At 30.6% G+C, this 19,867-nt stretch overlaps 1 protein-coding gene across 1 annotated transcript; it reads right to left on the bottom strand.

The window, feature by feature from the left end:
- Nucleotides 1-124: 124 nt before the first annotated feature.
- Nucleotides 125-6,629, bottom strand: LOC129881830 (sulfate transporter 3.1-like). The gene is made up of 12 exons (XM_055955938.1): nucleotides 6,132-6,629; nucleotides 5,354-5,561; nucleotides 4,455-4,626; nucleotides 4,140-4,205; nucleotides 3,923-4,036; nucleotides 3,461-3,577; nucleotides 2,712-2,838; nucleotides 1,373-1,659; nucleotides 1,035-1,225; nucleotides 850-935; nucleotides 655-731; nucleotides 125-491 (listed from the first exon to the last, which is right to left on the bottom strand). The coding sequence occupies exons 1-12, from the start codon at nucleotides 6,460-6,462 to the stop codon at nucleotides 300-302; spliced, it is 1,968 nt and encodes a 655-aa protein (XP_055811913.1). The 5' UTR covers nucleotides 6,463-6,629; the 3' UTR covers nucleotides 125-299.
- Nucleotides 6,630-19,867: the final 13,238 nt, after the last annotated feature.

Consider the following 19,867-nt stretch of genomic DNA (forward strand, 5'->3'; position numbering starts at 1 on the left):
TTTAATATCATTGTCTCCAAGTAACCTATAGGTTATGTTTCCTAAAAAATATTTTTCATCTTACCAAACACACCTGTAGGTGGTACAACTTTTCTTGGAGAAGACAAGTACAATAGTAGAGCACTGGAATATTAAAGCAACTTTCAATAACTCAATACATATATGAAATCTTACAAAATTGCATTAGGGTAAATAAACAAGCTTTTAATATGTTTCACTTGGTGAAGCAGTAAAGATAAATTAATTAATACTAATACACTTTGATTATTTTAATGGCCATCATTAATCTGAGTGATCATTTATACATTATCATCTGGAGTTGCTGAAGAATCAATTCTCTTTGATTGAAACTTGCAAGTGTGAAGAATATAATTGCATGCATTTACAGCTTCACCAATTGTTAAATAAATCCATTCTTTGCCAATTGTGTCTATGAAATTTGACTTGTCCAACTTTTTCATCACTTCCCCTCCAGGATTTGCCAATAAAACCTATATTATTGAATAGTAAACCATAATTAGTAACGGAGTCAGGATTATTACTATGGGAATTAAAAAACATAAAGAAGTAAACACACGAAAATCTATCTACACAGTATAATTTTCCGACGAAGTAGTAGTATCAATTGTTTCTTGTTAAATTTCTAGTTTGTACCTTAAGGCATCTTCTATCTGCATTTCTCTTCACTTCCTCAAGCATACTAATTCCACTTGTATCAATGTTTCCAACAGCTGCATTTAGAGGATAAATGTCAGCACTTAAACATGAACAAAAAATATTTATTTTTAATCAAATTAACATTTAATAATGACAAACTTCTTTATCTTGAATTAACACTTAATTAATTACCACTCATATCCAATATGACATATTGTAGCTCAATTTCTGTTGATGTCCTTTGCTTCTCTTCTTCTTCATCTATCCATCTTGATATTCTAAGATATTCCATGAACCCATAGTTTAGTAATTACCATGTTATAATACGATAAAATTCATAAAGTGATCAGTGTACGGTATTTCTCCATTATTGTTACCTTTCCCTCAAATAACTTGCATTTGCAAAATAAATTGGTGCATCAATGTGGATGATGAGAACTCCTGGAACACTGCTTGCTTTTGAATATTGTTCAGTGTTTCTGTAGGTCATTGAATTAGGTATTTTACCTAAAACAAATGTTTTAGGCCTTGCTACAAAGAGTAGTATCCTTAGTAAAGATATTGCCACCTAAATCACACATTAAAAAAACATAGTTACCATTAATGGAAACATTTCTTAGAACATCATTATAATCAGGTCACTTAAAAGGTAACTGCAGACAACTCTGTGTAACAAATGGTTAAGTAATGTGTTATAACATGTTAAGCTACTTACCGCGACTATTAGGCCAACTTCAATGCTACCAAAGACGACTCCAATATAAGAACTAATGCATACGAGGAAATCGTATTTGTCAACTTTCCATAAGTGGATAGCAGCATTGTAGTCAATAATGCCAAGCATGGCTGAAATTATAATGGAGGAAAGAACAACAAGGGGTGTGTAATGGAACAATGGTGTGAGTAACAACAATGTTATCATCACAGCTATTGCCATTACTATGTTGGACACTGCTGTCTTACATCCTGCATTGAAATTCACCGCGGTTCGAGAAAATGGTCCTGAAAAGAAAAAGGAGAAAGATTAAGCAAGAAGCCGCATTATACACTAATTCTTTTATCGTGGATATGAATATGTAATTCACATCCAGAGATTAATGAGAAAGGTTGGTTTGTTTATTGGGACAATTTCAAATATATACAATAAACTAATTAGTTTACAACAAATATAACCATGTTTTGCTTACATAAAAAATAGCCAAAATCATAGAAAATATACAGTGACTATGCACTGACTATACAATATAGATTACTTATACATGAGCTATACACTGAATATACGTTATGATACACTCAAAAAAACTGAATGTAGCTTGACTATACATGAAATATATACTGATTATAGTAGCCTATACAACGAATGACTATTTTTTTGATAATTATTTTGGTCGAATGGCCAGTGGATGCCCTTGTTTATTTTCAATTGAAAAAAATCATTATCCATTGGATGTATTGATATGGGCTTTTTCTTTCATCTGCTTAAGCGATTACCGTGAGTATGATTACTTAAATTCCATAGTGAAAAAGCCCAACTACAATTTATCCCGACTTTTTTGGTAATTACCCTAATTCCCTTTTTCTTTTCAAGATTTCTGATACATACGAATGACGCTGATACATCGCGATTTGATACATAAGTCCTTTTCATGATACATCACTTGTTGATACAAACCAAACATTATAATATCAATAAAACTTATGAATCAGCTTATAACACCTAACATATCATGAACACAACAAAAATAGCAGTAAAACTTATGTTTTACTGAAACATTGTGTGTTTTGTTTGTATCAACTAGCGATGTATCATGAAAAAGACTTATGTATCAAATCGCGATGTATCATCGTCATTAGTATGTATCAGAAGAGGAATTTTTGAATTTTTTACAAATGGTAGGGAATAATTGAAAATATAGGAACATAAGGTGTGTAATTTGGTAATTTTTTCAATTTATATAGGAATAAAGGAAATTTGTTAATGGGCCTGATTATGGAACTGAATTGGGCTTATATTTTTCTTGAATAGTTTGGATTGGGCCAAGAAGTGTAAGTACCTGTGGTTAAGTAACAAGAGGTGCAAGAACCAACAATGTTCATTAGCCCAAAGGCAATCATTTCTTTGTTTCCATCAATGTCATAGTTTTCAAGTATGGCAAAACTCCTTCCAACTGCTATTCCTTCCTGTAATATTTAATATAATCTAATTAGTTAAAAATAGGTAACCAAATAATGTAAATTGTTATATTTTAAGAAATAAAATGGAACCAGAATGTTGCAAGTAATATAAATACTTCATGTACTATTGTTTTTCAAGTACCTTTGCGGAAAAGATAGGAGTTACAAGTGTGCAACTTTACTCGTATATATCTATCTATCTTATTATTAGATTGCAAATATCGGTAACATAGTTTAGAAATAAAAGTCAACGAGTCAATAACTTTGTGTAAAATAAAATGACAAAGATAACTATATGTTTGGACTAATATTCATAACTCATAATTTTTTTTTCCGACTACACTATCTCATTGTTTTAGTTTCTTCATGCATAATTTAGGACCTTTGCCGTCTATTTTTTATTTTTATTGCCCCAAATATCTTCAAATTTGCGATAGAATGAGGTCATGAGAATTTAATGCAAATAAAAAAGGTCTTAGATCAAACTCAAACCAAGCAACTTTGACCAAAACTTGATGTTTTTTAATTTAAAAATCACTTCATCCATCACCAATATAGTTGTTGCCCTATTCTAGATTCGAAACTTATACGTTTAAAATTTTGAATTCGTCTCGAATTTAGTACTTACAGCCAAGGCGATGACACTGGTGACAACTCCAGTCTTAATGGCAATTGCAAGATACTGTGAGCTAAATGCCAGTTCAGAATACGATGGTGGATTTATCCCCTTTTTCAGGTGCCCAATCTGTCAAAATTAAATCCAACAAAATACCAAAAAAATTAATTCACTGATTAATTAGCCTCATGTACTGTCTTATATTAAATAATAATACAAGTACATCACTAAAAACATAAATAATCATCCAAAGGACACGTACAACATGTGAAAGTCACTACTTCACTTATCATTAATTATAATTATGAACATGTATAGAATATAAAATTTTAATACTACCTTAAAAATAGAGAAATTATTTTTTACGGACTTTCGATTCAAGACACAGATAAAATTAATTTTAACAGTATTGAAATACAAAGATGCTACAAATTTTTTGATTAATTAATTTGGAATATGGAGAATTATTATTACCACTTGAACTCCATTTTTTTCAGCATGGGTGAAATAAACAAGCACACTTCCCAAGATCAAAGATGTTAGAGGCGCCATAGCACTTATCCAGAAGAATTTCGGCATCTTTTTGCTCTGCCCACAAAAATAAACAAGTCCATTTTTTCTTTTAGTATATAAATATATTGCTTAGCAATTATATATAATTACTAACACAACTATAAATTAATTTACTTACAAAATATCTGGTTAGCAAGAGGAAGAAGAGAAAACAGCAACCTAGGACTCCACTTTCCCATCTCCACTGCAGTAAACAATAATTATAAGTTAAAAAAAAAACATATTTAGAAACTAAGAATGACAAATTAAAGAAAAAGAATAGACCAATAATTTTAATCGGAGGTCTGGCAGATAAAGCGATAAATACTCCTTCATTTTTAACTAAAGGTCTCGAACATAGTCGTGAGACATTTCCATACAAATCCAAATTAGTTGGATCGCATAGTAAGTATCAGACATCGAGCGGGAAAAAAGTTATTGAGGAGTTACGTACCTGATGCATTTGGGTAAAGATAGAAGTCATGACACTGACAATATCAGTTTGATGGGTGAAATGTACGAGTCCAAGTATTCCTTTCAATTGCTGTAGGCACACAACAGTGGCTGCTCCACCCATGAACCCCAATATTGTTGCGTGAGACAGAAAGTCCACTATAAACCCTAGCCTGTAGATATCATCATGAGAAAAAATGATACTACTTTATTTTAACTAGAAGCTTAAATTAACCATGATCTATAGAATTATTTTGATAAAGTGATTTAGAAAACTTTAATTGTAAGTTATGTTGCTCGCACTCTTCAGAAATGTTAACTAATGCATGTTAGATTCTTCAATAGTAGTGTATTTTTGAAAAATCTGACACAAATACAACATCTGAAGTGAAGAGTACATGCAACTTTAGGTCGTAAGTATGTATATCTCATGGCAATTGTAAGAGTTGGATCCAGGATTTTAAGTTAGTTAAAATACAATTAAAGTACAGTACAAACATAATTGCAACGTGTTACGTATGACAATGAATGAAAATTTACATTATCGATAGTCCCCCAGCTAATCTGTTGCTAAATAGCTTCTAACTAATTAGATTTTCTTATAATCCATTGCCAAATCGGATTAACATGAAATTTCTATTATTTAGCTATGAAATTTTATTTGTCGCTAATTCCTTGGTTTATGACGTAAACATCTATATTTAAAAACTTTCTCGTAAATGAATATCCTGATCCCGTTCTTATGTACTATATATAGCTAACTATATTTATAATAAGTGAGACATGTTAAAGTGCAACTATTATTATAATATGCAAGTATAATTATTATCATTTTATTCATCCGAGTGTGTAGATAAACGACAAATTAATTAAATAGATATAGTAAGCAAAGTAACTGACCTTAAGAAGCCTAAAGAAGCTTGGAAAACTCCAGCAAAGAAAGTAGCAGTAAATACCAACTGAAGATAAAGTTTAGGATTTTCATGAGGATTAACCACTTTCCCAAGCATTGCAGAAATGAGAAGTGATGGAACTGCTACATTTCCTATTGCCAAATGCTTTGAACTTCCAAACATGGCATATATCATTGGTGGCACAAAGCTTGAATCTGCACGTCACATATGTTTAGCATCACAAGATTTAAAGAGAATTTTAACGCATTATATATACATATTTTCTGTTTAAAACTACAAAATTCAAACGTCTCTCACTCTCTCCTAACTTGTCCAAAATCCAGTCAAATTAAGACGCATGTAATGAAACGGAGAGACTATCATTTTGTAACTTAGATATCATGACACTAGTTAAGTTATATATAACCATAATTATAAGTGCATATTTTGAGAATTATTAATATAAATCAACACTGTCATGTCACCTAAATTTATTCAGTTATCTTATAGAGCATAGTGTAATTTTTTTTACGTTATCAATATAAGTTAAAACACATATTTTAAAGACGAGATCGAGTAGTATATCTTCGTTGATTGGAAGGTGGCTAACCTTATTATAGTAATATATTTAAATTTAGGGGTAAATAAGATAGATGGTCTATTAGAAATACTCTCTATTTCTACGAGACAGAGTAACGTCTGCGTACAATCTAGCCTCCCCGGACCCCAATTACGATACTAGGGAATATTATTGTTATTGGTAAATAAATAGTGTAGGAACTTACAAAGTCCAATAACAGGAGGCAAGTTAGCCAAGCCAGCATAGCTAATCCCTTGAGGAACAGCAAGACTAGCAATTGTGATTCCAGCAATAATATCAGCTTTAAATAATTTAAGTGTATAACGAGGAGCCCAATCTAATATTGGCACAAAATATTGCAAACCCAAAGAGAATTTCTTGGAAAGTGGTTGATTCTTGAATTTCCTAAAGGGGTCATCAGGAAATAATGTTTCTTTCACATTAGACTTGAGTGTCTTCAAGAATGGCTTTGGTGGTGGAATTTCTACCCTTTGATGATGATAGGAATATTGATCATCAAAATCAGCATTACCCATAATTCTCTTAGTAAATTTTGTGATAATTAATGAATGCTTAACTTTGGCTACTTATAATGTGTGAGATTCAATGAGAAAGAGAGATGATGATGATGTAAATGAGAAAATGGTTTTGGTTTCTTATGCATTGGGACTTATAGAGGATGTCTATATATAGAGAGCCAAGAGGAGGTGGAGTGGAGTGCCTTTTTCCCCTTTACAAAACTTTTACTACTCCCTTAGTTTCAATTTCAATTTAGGTAACATATATATTTTTTTGTACTTTCTTTGTTTATATTAGTTTTTTTTTTAAAACATCTTTTAAGAAAATCATAAATAAGAAGGGTGGTTCATCCTTAAGAAACTTTGTGGGACTTTACAAACACATTTACACTTACGTAATTTGGAGAAACTATTTATAATAATTTGGATAATTATTCTGGAATGGAGAGAGTATATCTGAAAAAAGAACGTCATCTTTTTATAATTAGAAATAATTTAACTTTAAACCTTTTCTTTTATTTATAATTACACAAATAGTTAATTTGTTTTGGACCATAAATTTTAAAAATTATCAGTTTTAAAATTTTATGTTAAATTAAACAATGCAATTTAAATACGCGACTCAAACAGTCGGTACGCTTTCCGGCTCAAACGGACAATCAATCCCTTATTTTGAAAGAACTCTTCAAGGACCAAACGGTCCCCTAAGCCAGTTAGCAGCCTTTGACAGGCTTTCCCATGCAAAAGAAATACTGAGAAAATTATTTTTTTTAATCATTTTTTTAGTGTGGATCCAGTGATAACCCCCAGGAGTTAGGGAAACGATATTGACAAATCTATGAACTAACACACAGAATTAAAGGTGAGAGATTTTTGACAGGACGCCTAAAATTGATTTGTCACTACCAACAACCGCAAGAAGTGTAGTGTGATGAAATAGATTCTTTAATTAGTTGTTTTAGATTAAAATTTTGAAAATGACTTTCTTTAATTGGTAGAGAGCATTTTTCCTTTTAAGTAGCTTATAGTGCATGGATCCGAATTAATTGAGTCACCGATACATTGAATATCAAATGACTAAGCAAAAAAAGATTGATTTGTCACCTTTGGGCTTTGATCAAACCTTTCATAGAAGAAAGTTGTTTCATAAGATTTATAAATTCTTTATTTTTATATTAATATATACTTAGCTAAAGATAAATATATAATGAAAGAAGAAGATATATATATATATATATATATATATATGTGTGCGCGCGCGATATTTACTAGTTTGAGAAAGCCTAATAATAATAATAATAGTAATAGTAGTTATATTAACTTTATAAATATACAGATTGATACACATGGCAGGCATCGTTGTACCAATGTACCTTCAATTGTGCATCAGAGATTTCCTACTATTTGTTAGTGTTAAATTGCAATCACTAGTAGAACTTTGGGACCAAATTGTTGATAAATTTTTTATTGTAATCTTTATAATATAATATATGGTTAAGGACGTATCACTTTCAAAAAATTATAACACAAATTTTTGGTTGATATATTTATAATTTCCAAAAATTAAAGGAATTACTCCTTTTATTCATTTTTACTTGTTCAAATAAGGCACTGTACAATGATTGATATGATGAAGAATTTTATTAACAGTTAAACAATTTTATTACTCAAATATTTATATTGAATTTGTACAATTACTCCATATTTTGAAGACAACAAGTTCTAAAAATAGTCAAAATCTAAGATCTTCTCTACATAAAGGGACGATTACTACACATTTACATTAGTTAAAGATTATATGAACATAGTCAAATATGACAAGAATAAAATTCAAAATTCATCGCTACCAAAGTGCTATTATTCCAATTTTCTATTTTATTGGGTGACACGTGGCGACCAGTCAACGGCTTAACTACTCACAACCCTATTGGTATTCCAGCTAATTGTGTAAGGTCACATTGCCTCTCTTTAGATTTTTAGATCTCAAGGTTTTGTTGCCTACCTCCCATTCAAGATATACTCACGTGGACATGTATGATTGGTTGATAAAGATCCACATAGGACACGTGGCGTGTGTTGGGAATTAAGAAGATTACAAGAAATTAGGAATAATTATATCAACTTTTTGTCGAATCTTTAATGATATTCTTTTTCAGTGCAAGTAGCTGATTTAGTAAAGATTTTTTGAACTTTTTAACCTCCAAAAAGTGTTGATTGCTCTAAAAAAATTTACTAGTGAATTATGGTTTGTTTAATGAGGATTTATACCAACTAGAACCTAACATATGCTGATATTTTTGTCAAATTGTGGAGTTATTATAATATTATTACACCTAACAATATTATTAACCAATAGTCACTCAATTTTTACCTAATTATAGTATCATGCAAATAATATTATCTTCACTATCAACATGTTGAGTGATTTTCTAATCACGAAAATAATTGTTTACTGATTTTTGTGCAATATTAATGTAAAAGTTGAGCTTTTGCCTTTTGTTTTCTATCATGGTTTCGATATTAATTTTAAGGTTCGACTAATTTAAATTTGTATTGGAACGTTTTACGATGGGGTAAAATGCTCACTATATCAAAGATGGTTCAATTCTAAAAGTTCAACGTTGAAACTTATGATTAAAGATGTAAGGGTATTTATCACTCCACCATAATTTTTAATAATGAAAAAGTTATTATAGAATGATATTCACCTCCTGCGCGTATATAAATGAGAATGATTTCCAATTATTTGTATGTAACTTTAAAATCTCTATGGTTAACTTTGATTATACAAATGAGGTTAACTTTAAGATATTTAACAAGGGGGGCTTCAAACATATATATCTTCTACATATTCTATCCTCAAATCTTGTCCAAAATCGATATGCATATTGTTACAATAACTTTAGTTATTTAATTAATCAGAGTGGATCTTCTGATAAGATTATCTTCCTTATAGTAACAAACAAATAGTATCGATCTTCACAAAAATATATTACAAGTAGTACTAGAATTATATGATTTATAATTGATAAACCTGAATGCAAGTTAAAGTCATTCCAACAAATAAAGAATTTAGCGGCAATAATATAATCGTCATAATATTATATTTAGTAATAACAATAAATATACATAATTATAACCAACATTTTACGTAAATACGATTAAAGACTTTAGCGTCTCGCTCTAGATGTTATAACATTAACTCAATTACCGAAAAAAATTATTCTCACTAAATAGCTGCTCAAATAAGCATTAATTATTAGCTAACCAATGTGTGTTGTGCCAATGATCAACTGATGTAGAATCAAGTAGAAACTACAAGTTGATTATCATGTAATATAATAGTAGACGCATTATTTGCCTCTTTTGCCTCTATTTTCACTGGTTAATAGTAGTATAATAACATAAAAATTAAAATGGTATAGTTGTTCCCGTACCACCCATCTCTTCATTCCCCTTCGCCCGATCCGGTGAGATCAGATTTCTAGAACGAAGTGAAGTGATCGGAAAAAAAGATATCGATAGTCAAGCTTCTCTAAAGCCATGCACTCTAGGCTCTTGGTCCAGCATTAGAAATGGAACTCAAGTTTTGCTTGCCTCCTTGATGAGCGTTTGATTTACTTTGGGCATGTATAATAAAGTATTTTTTAATTTGAAATCGCTGAAAATCCATAAATTTTAAATTCTGAATCCACTGATCACTTATTTTCAATTGGTTTCTCAATCTACTTGGATGATGATTAACGATGCTTTCAAATATTATATAGATGTGATTAATTTTTGAGTATAATTTATGTATAGTGTATATATTCTTTCACACGATGGAATACGTAACTTTTCATCACAAGTAGAATATAACAAGCTGCTAGAAAATACAAGTAGAACACATTTCTTTTATGAATATGAATGTTTTCGTATACTAGTGTCAAGAGCGTGCTTTGCACGTTACTCTCTATCAATTATCATACAAAAAAAACTCCGATGACTAATTTGGAGTCCCATCTCGACACCCGACTAGGGACTCGACCCCGACATCCTACCTCAACATCTGACACCTGAATTGAGAATCTACTTTTGAACCAAGACTTGACCCTAACTCCCGACCCATTTCCCGATCCAACACTTGTTCCAGGACTTGAACTGAGACCCGACTTCTGACTCGATATCCGATCTCTATATTCGACACTGGATTCGACTCGAAACTCGACCCCGACATCCAACCTCGACACCAGACACTGATTCGGGATCGCACTTCCGACACCAACGCCCGACCTAGGACCCGAACCAAATCTAGATCGAGACTCAATTTTGGACGTAAGATTCGATCCTAAACCCAACTTTCTAATCGGGATCAGACCTCATCCTACACGAGACAGACCCCAACTTCTGACTCCTGAATCGACCCAACTTCTAACTCGAGATCTGACCCCGACATTAGACTTTGTATCTGACTTATGAATCGAGATCTGACCCCGAATTTGACCTAGGACCCGATCCTAACTTCTGAATTAGGATCCGACCATGAGATCCGACGTTTGAACTGGGATCTGATTCCGACACTCAACCCCAACGATCAATTAAAGACCTACTCTGATACTTGAACTGGACCCGACATTGACTCTCGATCTGAAATACAACTCCGACACCCGACACGAAACTCCACCTTAGTACCTAGATTTCTGACTCGACATCCTACACTCAAATTAAGATTCTATCCCAATTCGACCCTGGATCGAGGAGTTGGGTCTGGAATCATCTATAATTTAGTAAAAAAGGCTAATGACGGAAGGTTATATTTCGTTGAATTATTGATTAAACAGTGCCTTTATTGAAAGACTCTATAATAGAAAAATTATCATTTACTATTTTCTACAATAAACAAAATTGTCAATTACTATTTTATAAAATAATTGTTATTTAGTTATTATGCAAATATGTAGGACTTTGAAATTAATTAAAGTTATATCTATTAAATATTTACTTAAGGATATAAATGCCATTCAATATTTAATGGATATTTAGTCGACCAATATTATTAAACATGTAGAAATTCCCTATTCATAGTTTACTTGAAATAGATTTAATGTTAAACTCCTAATATTAATAGGATAATGTATCCTACAATAAACTTAGTCCTGATAGAAAGATGTTTTGTTTATTCCTAGTACAAAATGACATTTATACCCATTAGTAATTTTTTAGATGGAGATAATTTTAACTTAAAAGAGCAAATAAGTAAATAAACTTTTAGTGAATATTTTGGTCAATCAACATTTATATTCGTTCTTTTATAATAATATAAATAGATGATATAAGAGAATAAATTAAATCCCGATATTTAAGGTTGTTATTTACCGTTGAACCGGGTCGGCCCGGCTGTTGCTGACATGACATTATAGGATTTACCAATTTCGGGTCACCGGTAAGCCAATTGAACACGTATGGTACAGTCTCAACTCTCAAGGATCGCCTGACCCACCCCATCAGTAGGAGTGTGTAAAAATTTGAATGAAAAAAATGCTATTGATTTATTACTATTGGGTTATTGGGTTAGCAGATTTTTAATGGTTTCATAAAAATTTTTATTGGGTTATCGGTTCGATATTGGTTTTTAATATTGAATTATTGGGTAAATCGATAATCAATTAAAACTATAGTAATTTACTACATTATCCGTACATAAATATTAAATATTGATATCACTACCTTATGGGTTACTATTTTTGCTCTTTAGCCTTTAATTCACATTATTATCCTAGTTTTTTAATTTACGTTGCACTTATATACTTTTTTTCATGTTATTTACTATTGTTTCTATTTTATGAGTATTATCTAAAGTTATATTATTATTTTATCGCGTCAAATTGTTGGAGAAATCATACATTTGTTTTATGAGTATTTTCTTATTGGTTAAACCAAAAATCGAACCGTTAAGGACCAATAATTGATCAACCAAAAATTGATAAAAAAATATCTTATTGACTTGATTATTGTTTAGCATATTTTAAAACCGAAAACCAATAAACTGAACCGATAATACATAAAATTGAATCTAATCGAACCGATCCATCGAGCAAAAACCGGTTGAATTTCGAGTCTGCCTGGCCATTTAACTGGTTTAGTTATTGTTATGTACCTGTTTTAATTAACCATCCCCAAATAAATGGATTTAAAATAGACAAGAATCAAAATAACAACGTTTAAAATTACATGCACGTTGAGAAGTTTCAATACAATTTTAATTTGAATAAAAAATTGTTAGTGGAATGGGTAATAATTTAGGTTGTAGATCAAATATGAATGTTTGGCAGCGTAGCTATGGAATAAGTCCTTACTATATATATCCAAACAAAAACTTCATCCTTTTATAAACTACTATATAGTATAAAATGTGAGTGCTTATATAGATCAAGCCTTAGCTTGCGCACTTGCTGTCTTCTACAATTTTAAATTACTTATATTATAAGTTGCAATAATTATAGCTCTTTTTGTCATCTATAATTCAAATCATACTTTAATTTGTTACATAATTCACATTTTTGTATATACCGCAACAAAAATGTTAATTGTTGATATCATTCTCATTCCCACCCCCACCTCCTACAACTTCTAGAAAATAACGTTTCCCTAAAGAAAGGGAAAAAAAATATGAACGCACTAATAAAAGGGGTAGGGAATCCACTATGATCAATAATTGAGATATGCCATGATAGAGTAATTGAAAAAAAATGTATATTATAAGGTGCAAGAGCATTCTAATAATCGCATAGAAGACCAACCATGTGAAAGATTCTAATTCCAAAAATTCAAAATAATGGGAAAGCACTGTTCAAGCTTACTCCCAGGGTTGAATATCTGGAATATAGATAATTTAATTTGGGGGCTCAATATCGGGGGAGATGAAAACTGCTTTGGCCTTTGATATCATATAAAAATTAGTTCATGAACCTATCTTACACTCTATAATTTAACTCAAAGGGATGAAATCATCTATTTCATTAACCAATAACATGAGACTTTTTTCATTCTTCAACAAACTTCATCTCTAATTTATTGTTGAATTAATAACTTATAATTAATATAATTTTTGATATTATATTACTAATCCATCATTAAATAAAATTAGCGAGGAATTCGTCGCTTATTCTTTTTATTTTTCCCTGTAGTAGTCTGTTGGAATATTATAGAAGAAAATGATGATTCTGAAAAGGAATTGCTTAAAATTTATAGAAGAATGAATGGCCACGTATTTTTTCAAATAAACCAGACATATTAAAGTAGGGAAAAGAGAAGAATACATGGTGTCAGCGACACTAGGTATATTCTGCAGGGGCCATTGTGGCAGAATCACAATGAAGGTATTTTTGTCCAAGATAAGAGAAACTGAAGATATATATGAAACAGAAAGTTGAAGATATATATGAAACATGTTAAACAATCTGGTCCAATTAACATACAACTGGAGTTCGAGTCACACTAGGACTAGACTCCTCTAACTCCAGTTGTAAGTTGATTGGATTGGGTTGTTTAACATGTTCCATATATATCTTCAACTTCTTGTTCCATTTATATCTTCAACTTTCCTTATATTCAACAATTTTTAAACCTTTTTCCTATAGGTCAAATGTATTTTGAGTCAATTTTCATTTTTTATATATATTAATTGAGAAATTTGTGGGGATTAATAGTGCACGGTTCGAAAATCAATGTATAATAATTTTAGAAAAAAATGTAAAATTACAACACTTGGAATTCAAAACTTTGTCTTAAAACAATTTGTGTACTTTTGGCACTAGTAAAAGGTTCGCTTATATCGAGAGGATTTAATTAACAAAATTATGTCATATACAAATATGTTTCAACCTATTTATAAGAAGACCAGCTAATGTGTAACGACCCATTAGGTCGTTTTAAAAACTGGAGCTTTTTATTTTATAAAAGACTCATTCCGTAAACTTTTAATGGGTATTTGGACTAATTGATAACTAAGGTTATTTAATTGAGGGGTAACTTTAGATATTTAATTTAATTGGTGGGCTAAATTTATAATTTATTTAATACCTTATACCACTTGGCCATATATATTAAAATAGGTTAAGTGAATTTGTGACTTTTAGTTCATATTATTTTTTTAGAAAAGAAAAAAAAAAGGGTAACCTCCGAAAAGGAGTTCCCAAATACGGCATAATCAAGGCGGCGTCGAAAGAAAAAGCAGGTACCAAACTTCTTCTCAACTGAACAATGCATTATATATTGGAAAATCAAGTCATCATTAGTTCTTGGATGAATTTAAAGAAAAGTTGAATTGAAATTCCAAGTGTCGTAATATGAGTTCAATTTGTTGTGACAAGTTTATTGGGTAACTGTTAAGTAATGGTGCCAGAGGCTAATAAATAATAATTGGGCAGGGATTGTTTGGAAATAATATAGAGAAATATAAGAGGAATGAATTGAGTTGGTGTTGTTCCAGCGAATTGAGGTACTATTTTGTATTTCGATTTTGATAAATCTTTTAATTTTCTTACAGATTATCACATTATGGTTCACATTTTGATATATTGAGATATGTAATTAAATAATTGGTCTATCATAATATGTAAATACTATTAGAGTTATGATATTGGAGGAACTAAGACTTAACCCTAGGCTTGAATTTTAGAAAATTGATTATAGAGTTGGGTTTGTTGTGGGGTCTAGGTTAAACATATAAATAATATTGGTGTCTACGGACTAGTTTACTTATAAATATTGTATATTTGATAGATTGGAAAAGTCCTGAGGCATTGAAGAAAGGAAAAGCGTTGGTCAATTAGCTTGCTTGATTTTGGTTCTTCGATTGAGGTAGGTTATGATTTTTATTCTATATCATAGATAGACTCTTAATAGTGATTGATATTCATTGAGTAATATGTGTGAAATTTACTACGCATTTAATTGTTGTGGTTTGGATGGTTGATATGTTGTTGTGATTGGTCTGAAATCCCGAGGCCATGAAATCCATAATCTTGAACTTGCCCTATCAAAAATGGTTCCTTGAATAAAGAAGGCTTGATGAAATATTGTTAATGAAGTGGAATGTAATCATAAGGAATGATAAATTAAATATATTTGGATCGGGTGTCACGTTCCGACACGGCATATTTGGATCGGGTGTCACGTTCCGACACGGTATATTTGGATCGGGTGTCACGTTCCGACACAGTATATTTGGATCGGGTGTCACGTTCCGACACGGTAATATTAAAGGGAAATAAATTAAAATTACTTAATGCTACCCAATCTCCAAAAACTCATATTTCAAAGAGTGTGGTGTGGAGGCTTGAGTCCTCATGTGGGATCTTGATATTGTTGACCGGTTATGTAATTGTTCGTTGGTTGCCACCTGTTAAGTGTTGTTGTTGATTTCCCACTATTATTTTAAGTATATTGATTTCTATTTTGAGTCGACCGATGATACCTACTCAGTACATGTTGTCCTGTACTGACCCCTACTTGTATCTTTCTTTGTTTTATTTTGTGGAGTGCAGCGAGTGTTCCACAGATTTCGACTCGACCTCAGCTCTAGTCCGTCTCAAGTTCATCGGATTTAAGGGTGAGCTATCCTTCTAGCTCGTGATGGATTCTCTTAGTCATGACATGATGTCCTTAGTGTTCGAACATGAACTATGTCACTTATTTTATATTAGTGTTTGACATTCTAGACTTAGTATTTAGAATTATATGTCCTTGATGTGATGACTTTCAGATTTTGGGGAAAAATATATTTATTTGAGGTTCCGCGTTATTGTTATTATTTGGAGTTTGTATCGTTGGTTCTCCCACCTAGGAGGTGAAGTGTGGGTGCCACTCACGGCCTATTTTGGGTCGTGACATAATGTTTCAATTCAAATAGGCTAAGGGAGTAATATGTACTATTATACGAAAAAGGTCAAATACACTTATATATTATTAAAAATAATTTAAATATATATTTTATTATATTTTAGATCTAAATATACTTTTTACTTATATTTTTGGTTAAAATTTATCTTCGCTTATAATTATTTGGTACAAATTTATCCATAATTAAATGAGTACACATGCACTCATTGACTTAAATTCAACTATATGGAGTATATATAAATATTCTCTTTGTTATATTTTATGTAAAACTACTCGAATGCACACATAGGACTTTTAATTATATAATTTTTGAGAAAAGACATAAAATGATACCTGAAGTTGTCGTGGATTTTTAAAAAACCATTTTAATTATGTGGGCGTCCTATTATCCCATAAAGAATTTTGAATTGATATATTTCATAACATTCCTATGACTAAAGGTAAAATAAGAAATGTAAAATCATTTTTTTAAAATATAAGAATATATCATTCTTATTGAAAATTGAGTAGACTAAAATAAAACATTGTGAGTGCATATATATGTTTGTAATTTTTTTTTAAAAAAACATATATTAATAATAATAAAATTGGAATGCATCCACTGCCACAGAAGTAGTGTGTAGTCATTTTGATTTTTGCACCTACTGATCAGTTAACATTTTTGATCAATTTTTTATTGTGGATTTGTTGAATATTCTCTTTGATCAAAGTCATGTTTTTTTTTCTGTGTGGACAGGAAATCAAGATTATAGTGTTTGGTTATATAAGCCACGTGGGAGTGTATCAGTATAACTCCATGCACTTAATGTAGTCAATTTTGTTCTGTGGTTGTGAATCATAATGTATTTTCTAGTGTTGCAACTTTATTGTTTGCTTTTTTCCACTGTTGATCCAAAAGGCAAAACTTTCAAGATTTGTTGAATCATTATATGTTATGGTTCGTCTTCAAATTGCATGGTTGAAAATAGCTATCGGGTCGGATCTATTCGTAAGCGGTATATTTTTTAAAAATTAAATTTATTGACAATAGTTATTGAGTTAGGTCTATTCATAAGGTGTACTGCTAATTAACCTGTTAGTTCATAAATTTGTTCGTCAATGCCTTAGACCAGATAGAATATCGCTCATGCCCTTTTGTATAGCAAAAATTTATTTAATTAAACAAGTTAAAATCCATCTTAGACTGAAATTCTCAAATTCATCTAAAGTTCCATCACATTGGGTGATCAGAATAAATAAACTTAAAGTGAGAGAATCAAATGTCAATATCACATAGTGGAATGACGTCAAAGCTTAATACTATGCACCACCAAGAATTAGATTTTTCGATTTTTGAGTTGGAAAAAAGAAAAAGTTGTATGGGAAACACTTCTTCTTCTGTGGATCTTACACTTGCGTGTATTTAACAGCCTGTTTGGATGTACTTAAAAAAAAAGTAATTTTTATGTATGAAATTCTTTTAGAATTTTGAAATGCTGAAAGTTATTTTTATAAATAATCAGTTGAGTGTTTGGATAAAAGTGCTTATGTTGAAAATAAGTATTTGAATTTTAGGGTTAAAAGAATAAAAAGGATAGTTTGGAAATTTAGTTAAAATATAAGGGATATAAAAATAATTTTCATGGTCAAACAAAATGGCTTTAAGCACTTAGAAAAAAAAAGTTAAAAATTCTAACTTTTCATTTTTGACTGACTTTAAGAACTTTATGGCTTAAAGTTAGCATTAGACAAACACGCTAAAAATAAGCTTGTAAGTTGGTTTGACCAACTTAAAATCGGGCTCTAAATTAGTTAAAGCTCCAAAGTAACACCAATATCAAGGGCGAAGGTAGAAATTTGTTATCGATACCGCGTTAAAAATGAGAGGAGAAAAAAGAAGACAAAGCTTCTATATGAAATTATAGTGCTCCTTTTTCCATTCTCGTACTCCAATTCCACTCGCAAAATGTTCAAAATATCTTTTAATTTTATCGTTTTAAATATGTCATAATTTGAAATGTTATATTAAAGGGGTATTGTAAAAAAAAAATAAAAAAATTAAAACAGATTAAAAAAAAAGTAAGATAAACAAATTAAAATGAAGAAAGTACTTAATTATACCACAATCAGTGTAGACTATGGAATCATGTTGGGGGCAGGGGAGCTAAAGAGGCCGACTTATCGGGTGGTGGGTGCATGATGAAAATTCAATAATATTTGCTCAAATTTTATATATTTATTAAAATATTTACTAAATATTTAACTTAATTATTATTGTATATTAACTTGAAATTATTATAATAAATTAACAACGCATAAACATCAAATTTTGAATGCGCCTTTAAGTTTAAATTGATTGGAAGCTAGGTTAATTAGTGTGTCACAACAAAAATGGATTGTGGTCGAACTAGGTGATAATGATAAACATTTGACAAGAACAAAAAGGCTTTAAATCGACAATAAAAGTTATTTTGATCAGACTCTTTAAAATTAAATATTATTATAATATTGAAGGACTCGAACCATATTTGACAAAATTTTTGAAAAATCTGAGTAATATAATTGTATAATACCTTTGTATTCACTTTATTAATAATGGTGCGTTATTCTCATGTCAAATGTAAGTCCCAAATTCAGTTCACTCTCCACCATTTAAAGTTCATCAAAAACAACATCAGAAAGGGACAATCATTATCTTAATTAACTTGTAAAATTTTAGTGCATCAGCAACATACATCATTTATATTTTGAATTTTTTTTTTAGCAAAATAAGGCGGAGAGAATAAGAGGGAAGAAATGAGAAACAGACGAAACTGTCATATATGTATTATTTCTGTGCGTCTGTCTGTGTTCATTTTGTTGCCAAAGTTGGCAATATATAGGCAGAAATGGTGAGCAAATTGCCAAGAAAAGGTGGGCAATTTGCCCAAGTGGACATCCGCATCCACTGCTGTAAGTGGACATCCACATCTACTTGCATAATACTCCCCCTTGGATGTCCACGTATAAAAATTTTTTTACAAGAAATAATATACATAGCTATTGTAAACATCCATAAATATTGTGCCAAGTTAAAACCTTACTAGGAAAAATCCTGTAATGACCCGTTAGGTCATTTTGAGAATGAGTTCTCCTCCTTTCATACGAGACCCTTCCCGTAAAATTTTAATGGATTATTTGGACTATTTGGTAACTTTGGTTAATTAGTTGAGAGATAATTTTAGAGAATTAATTTAATTGATGGGCTAAAGTGTTAATTTATTTAATATCTTATACCACTTTTCTTATATTTATTAAAATAGGTTAGTAGGGTTTGTAAATTTTAATACATAGTTAGTTTGAAAAAGGAAAAAAAAGAAAAGAAAAAAAAATAAACAATAATAAAAGAAAAAAATATATATATATATATATATAAAAAAAAATCTGATGGCATTAAGCCATCAGATGTAAGTAACAAACGCAGCGGCAGAAAAAAAAACGAGAAGAGAAAAACAATATGGAGGAAGAAAGAAAAGAAAGGGGAAAAGAAAAATAAAGGAGAAGAGAAAAATAGGGATTTTCA

The sequence above is a fragment of the Solanum dulcamara genome, chromosome 3 (genome assembly GCF_947179165.1).
Source record: "Solanum dulcamara chromosome 3, daSolDulc1.2, whole genome shotgun sequence".
Taxonomy (NCBI): Eukaryota; Viridiplantae; Streptophyta; class Magnoliopsida; order Solanales; family Solanaceae; genus Solanum; species Solanum dulcamara.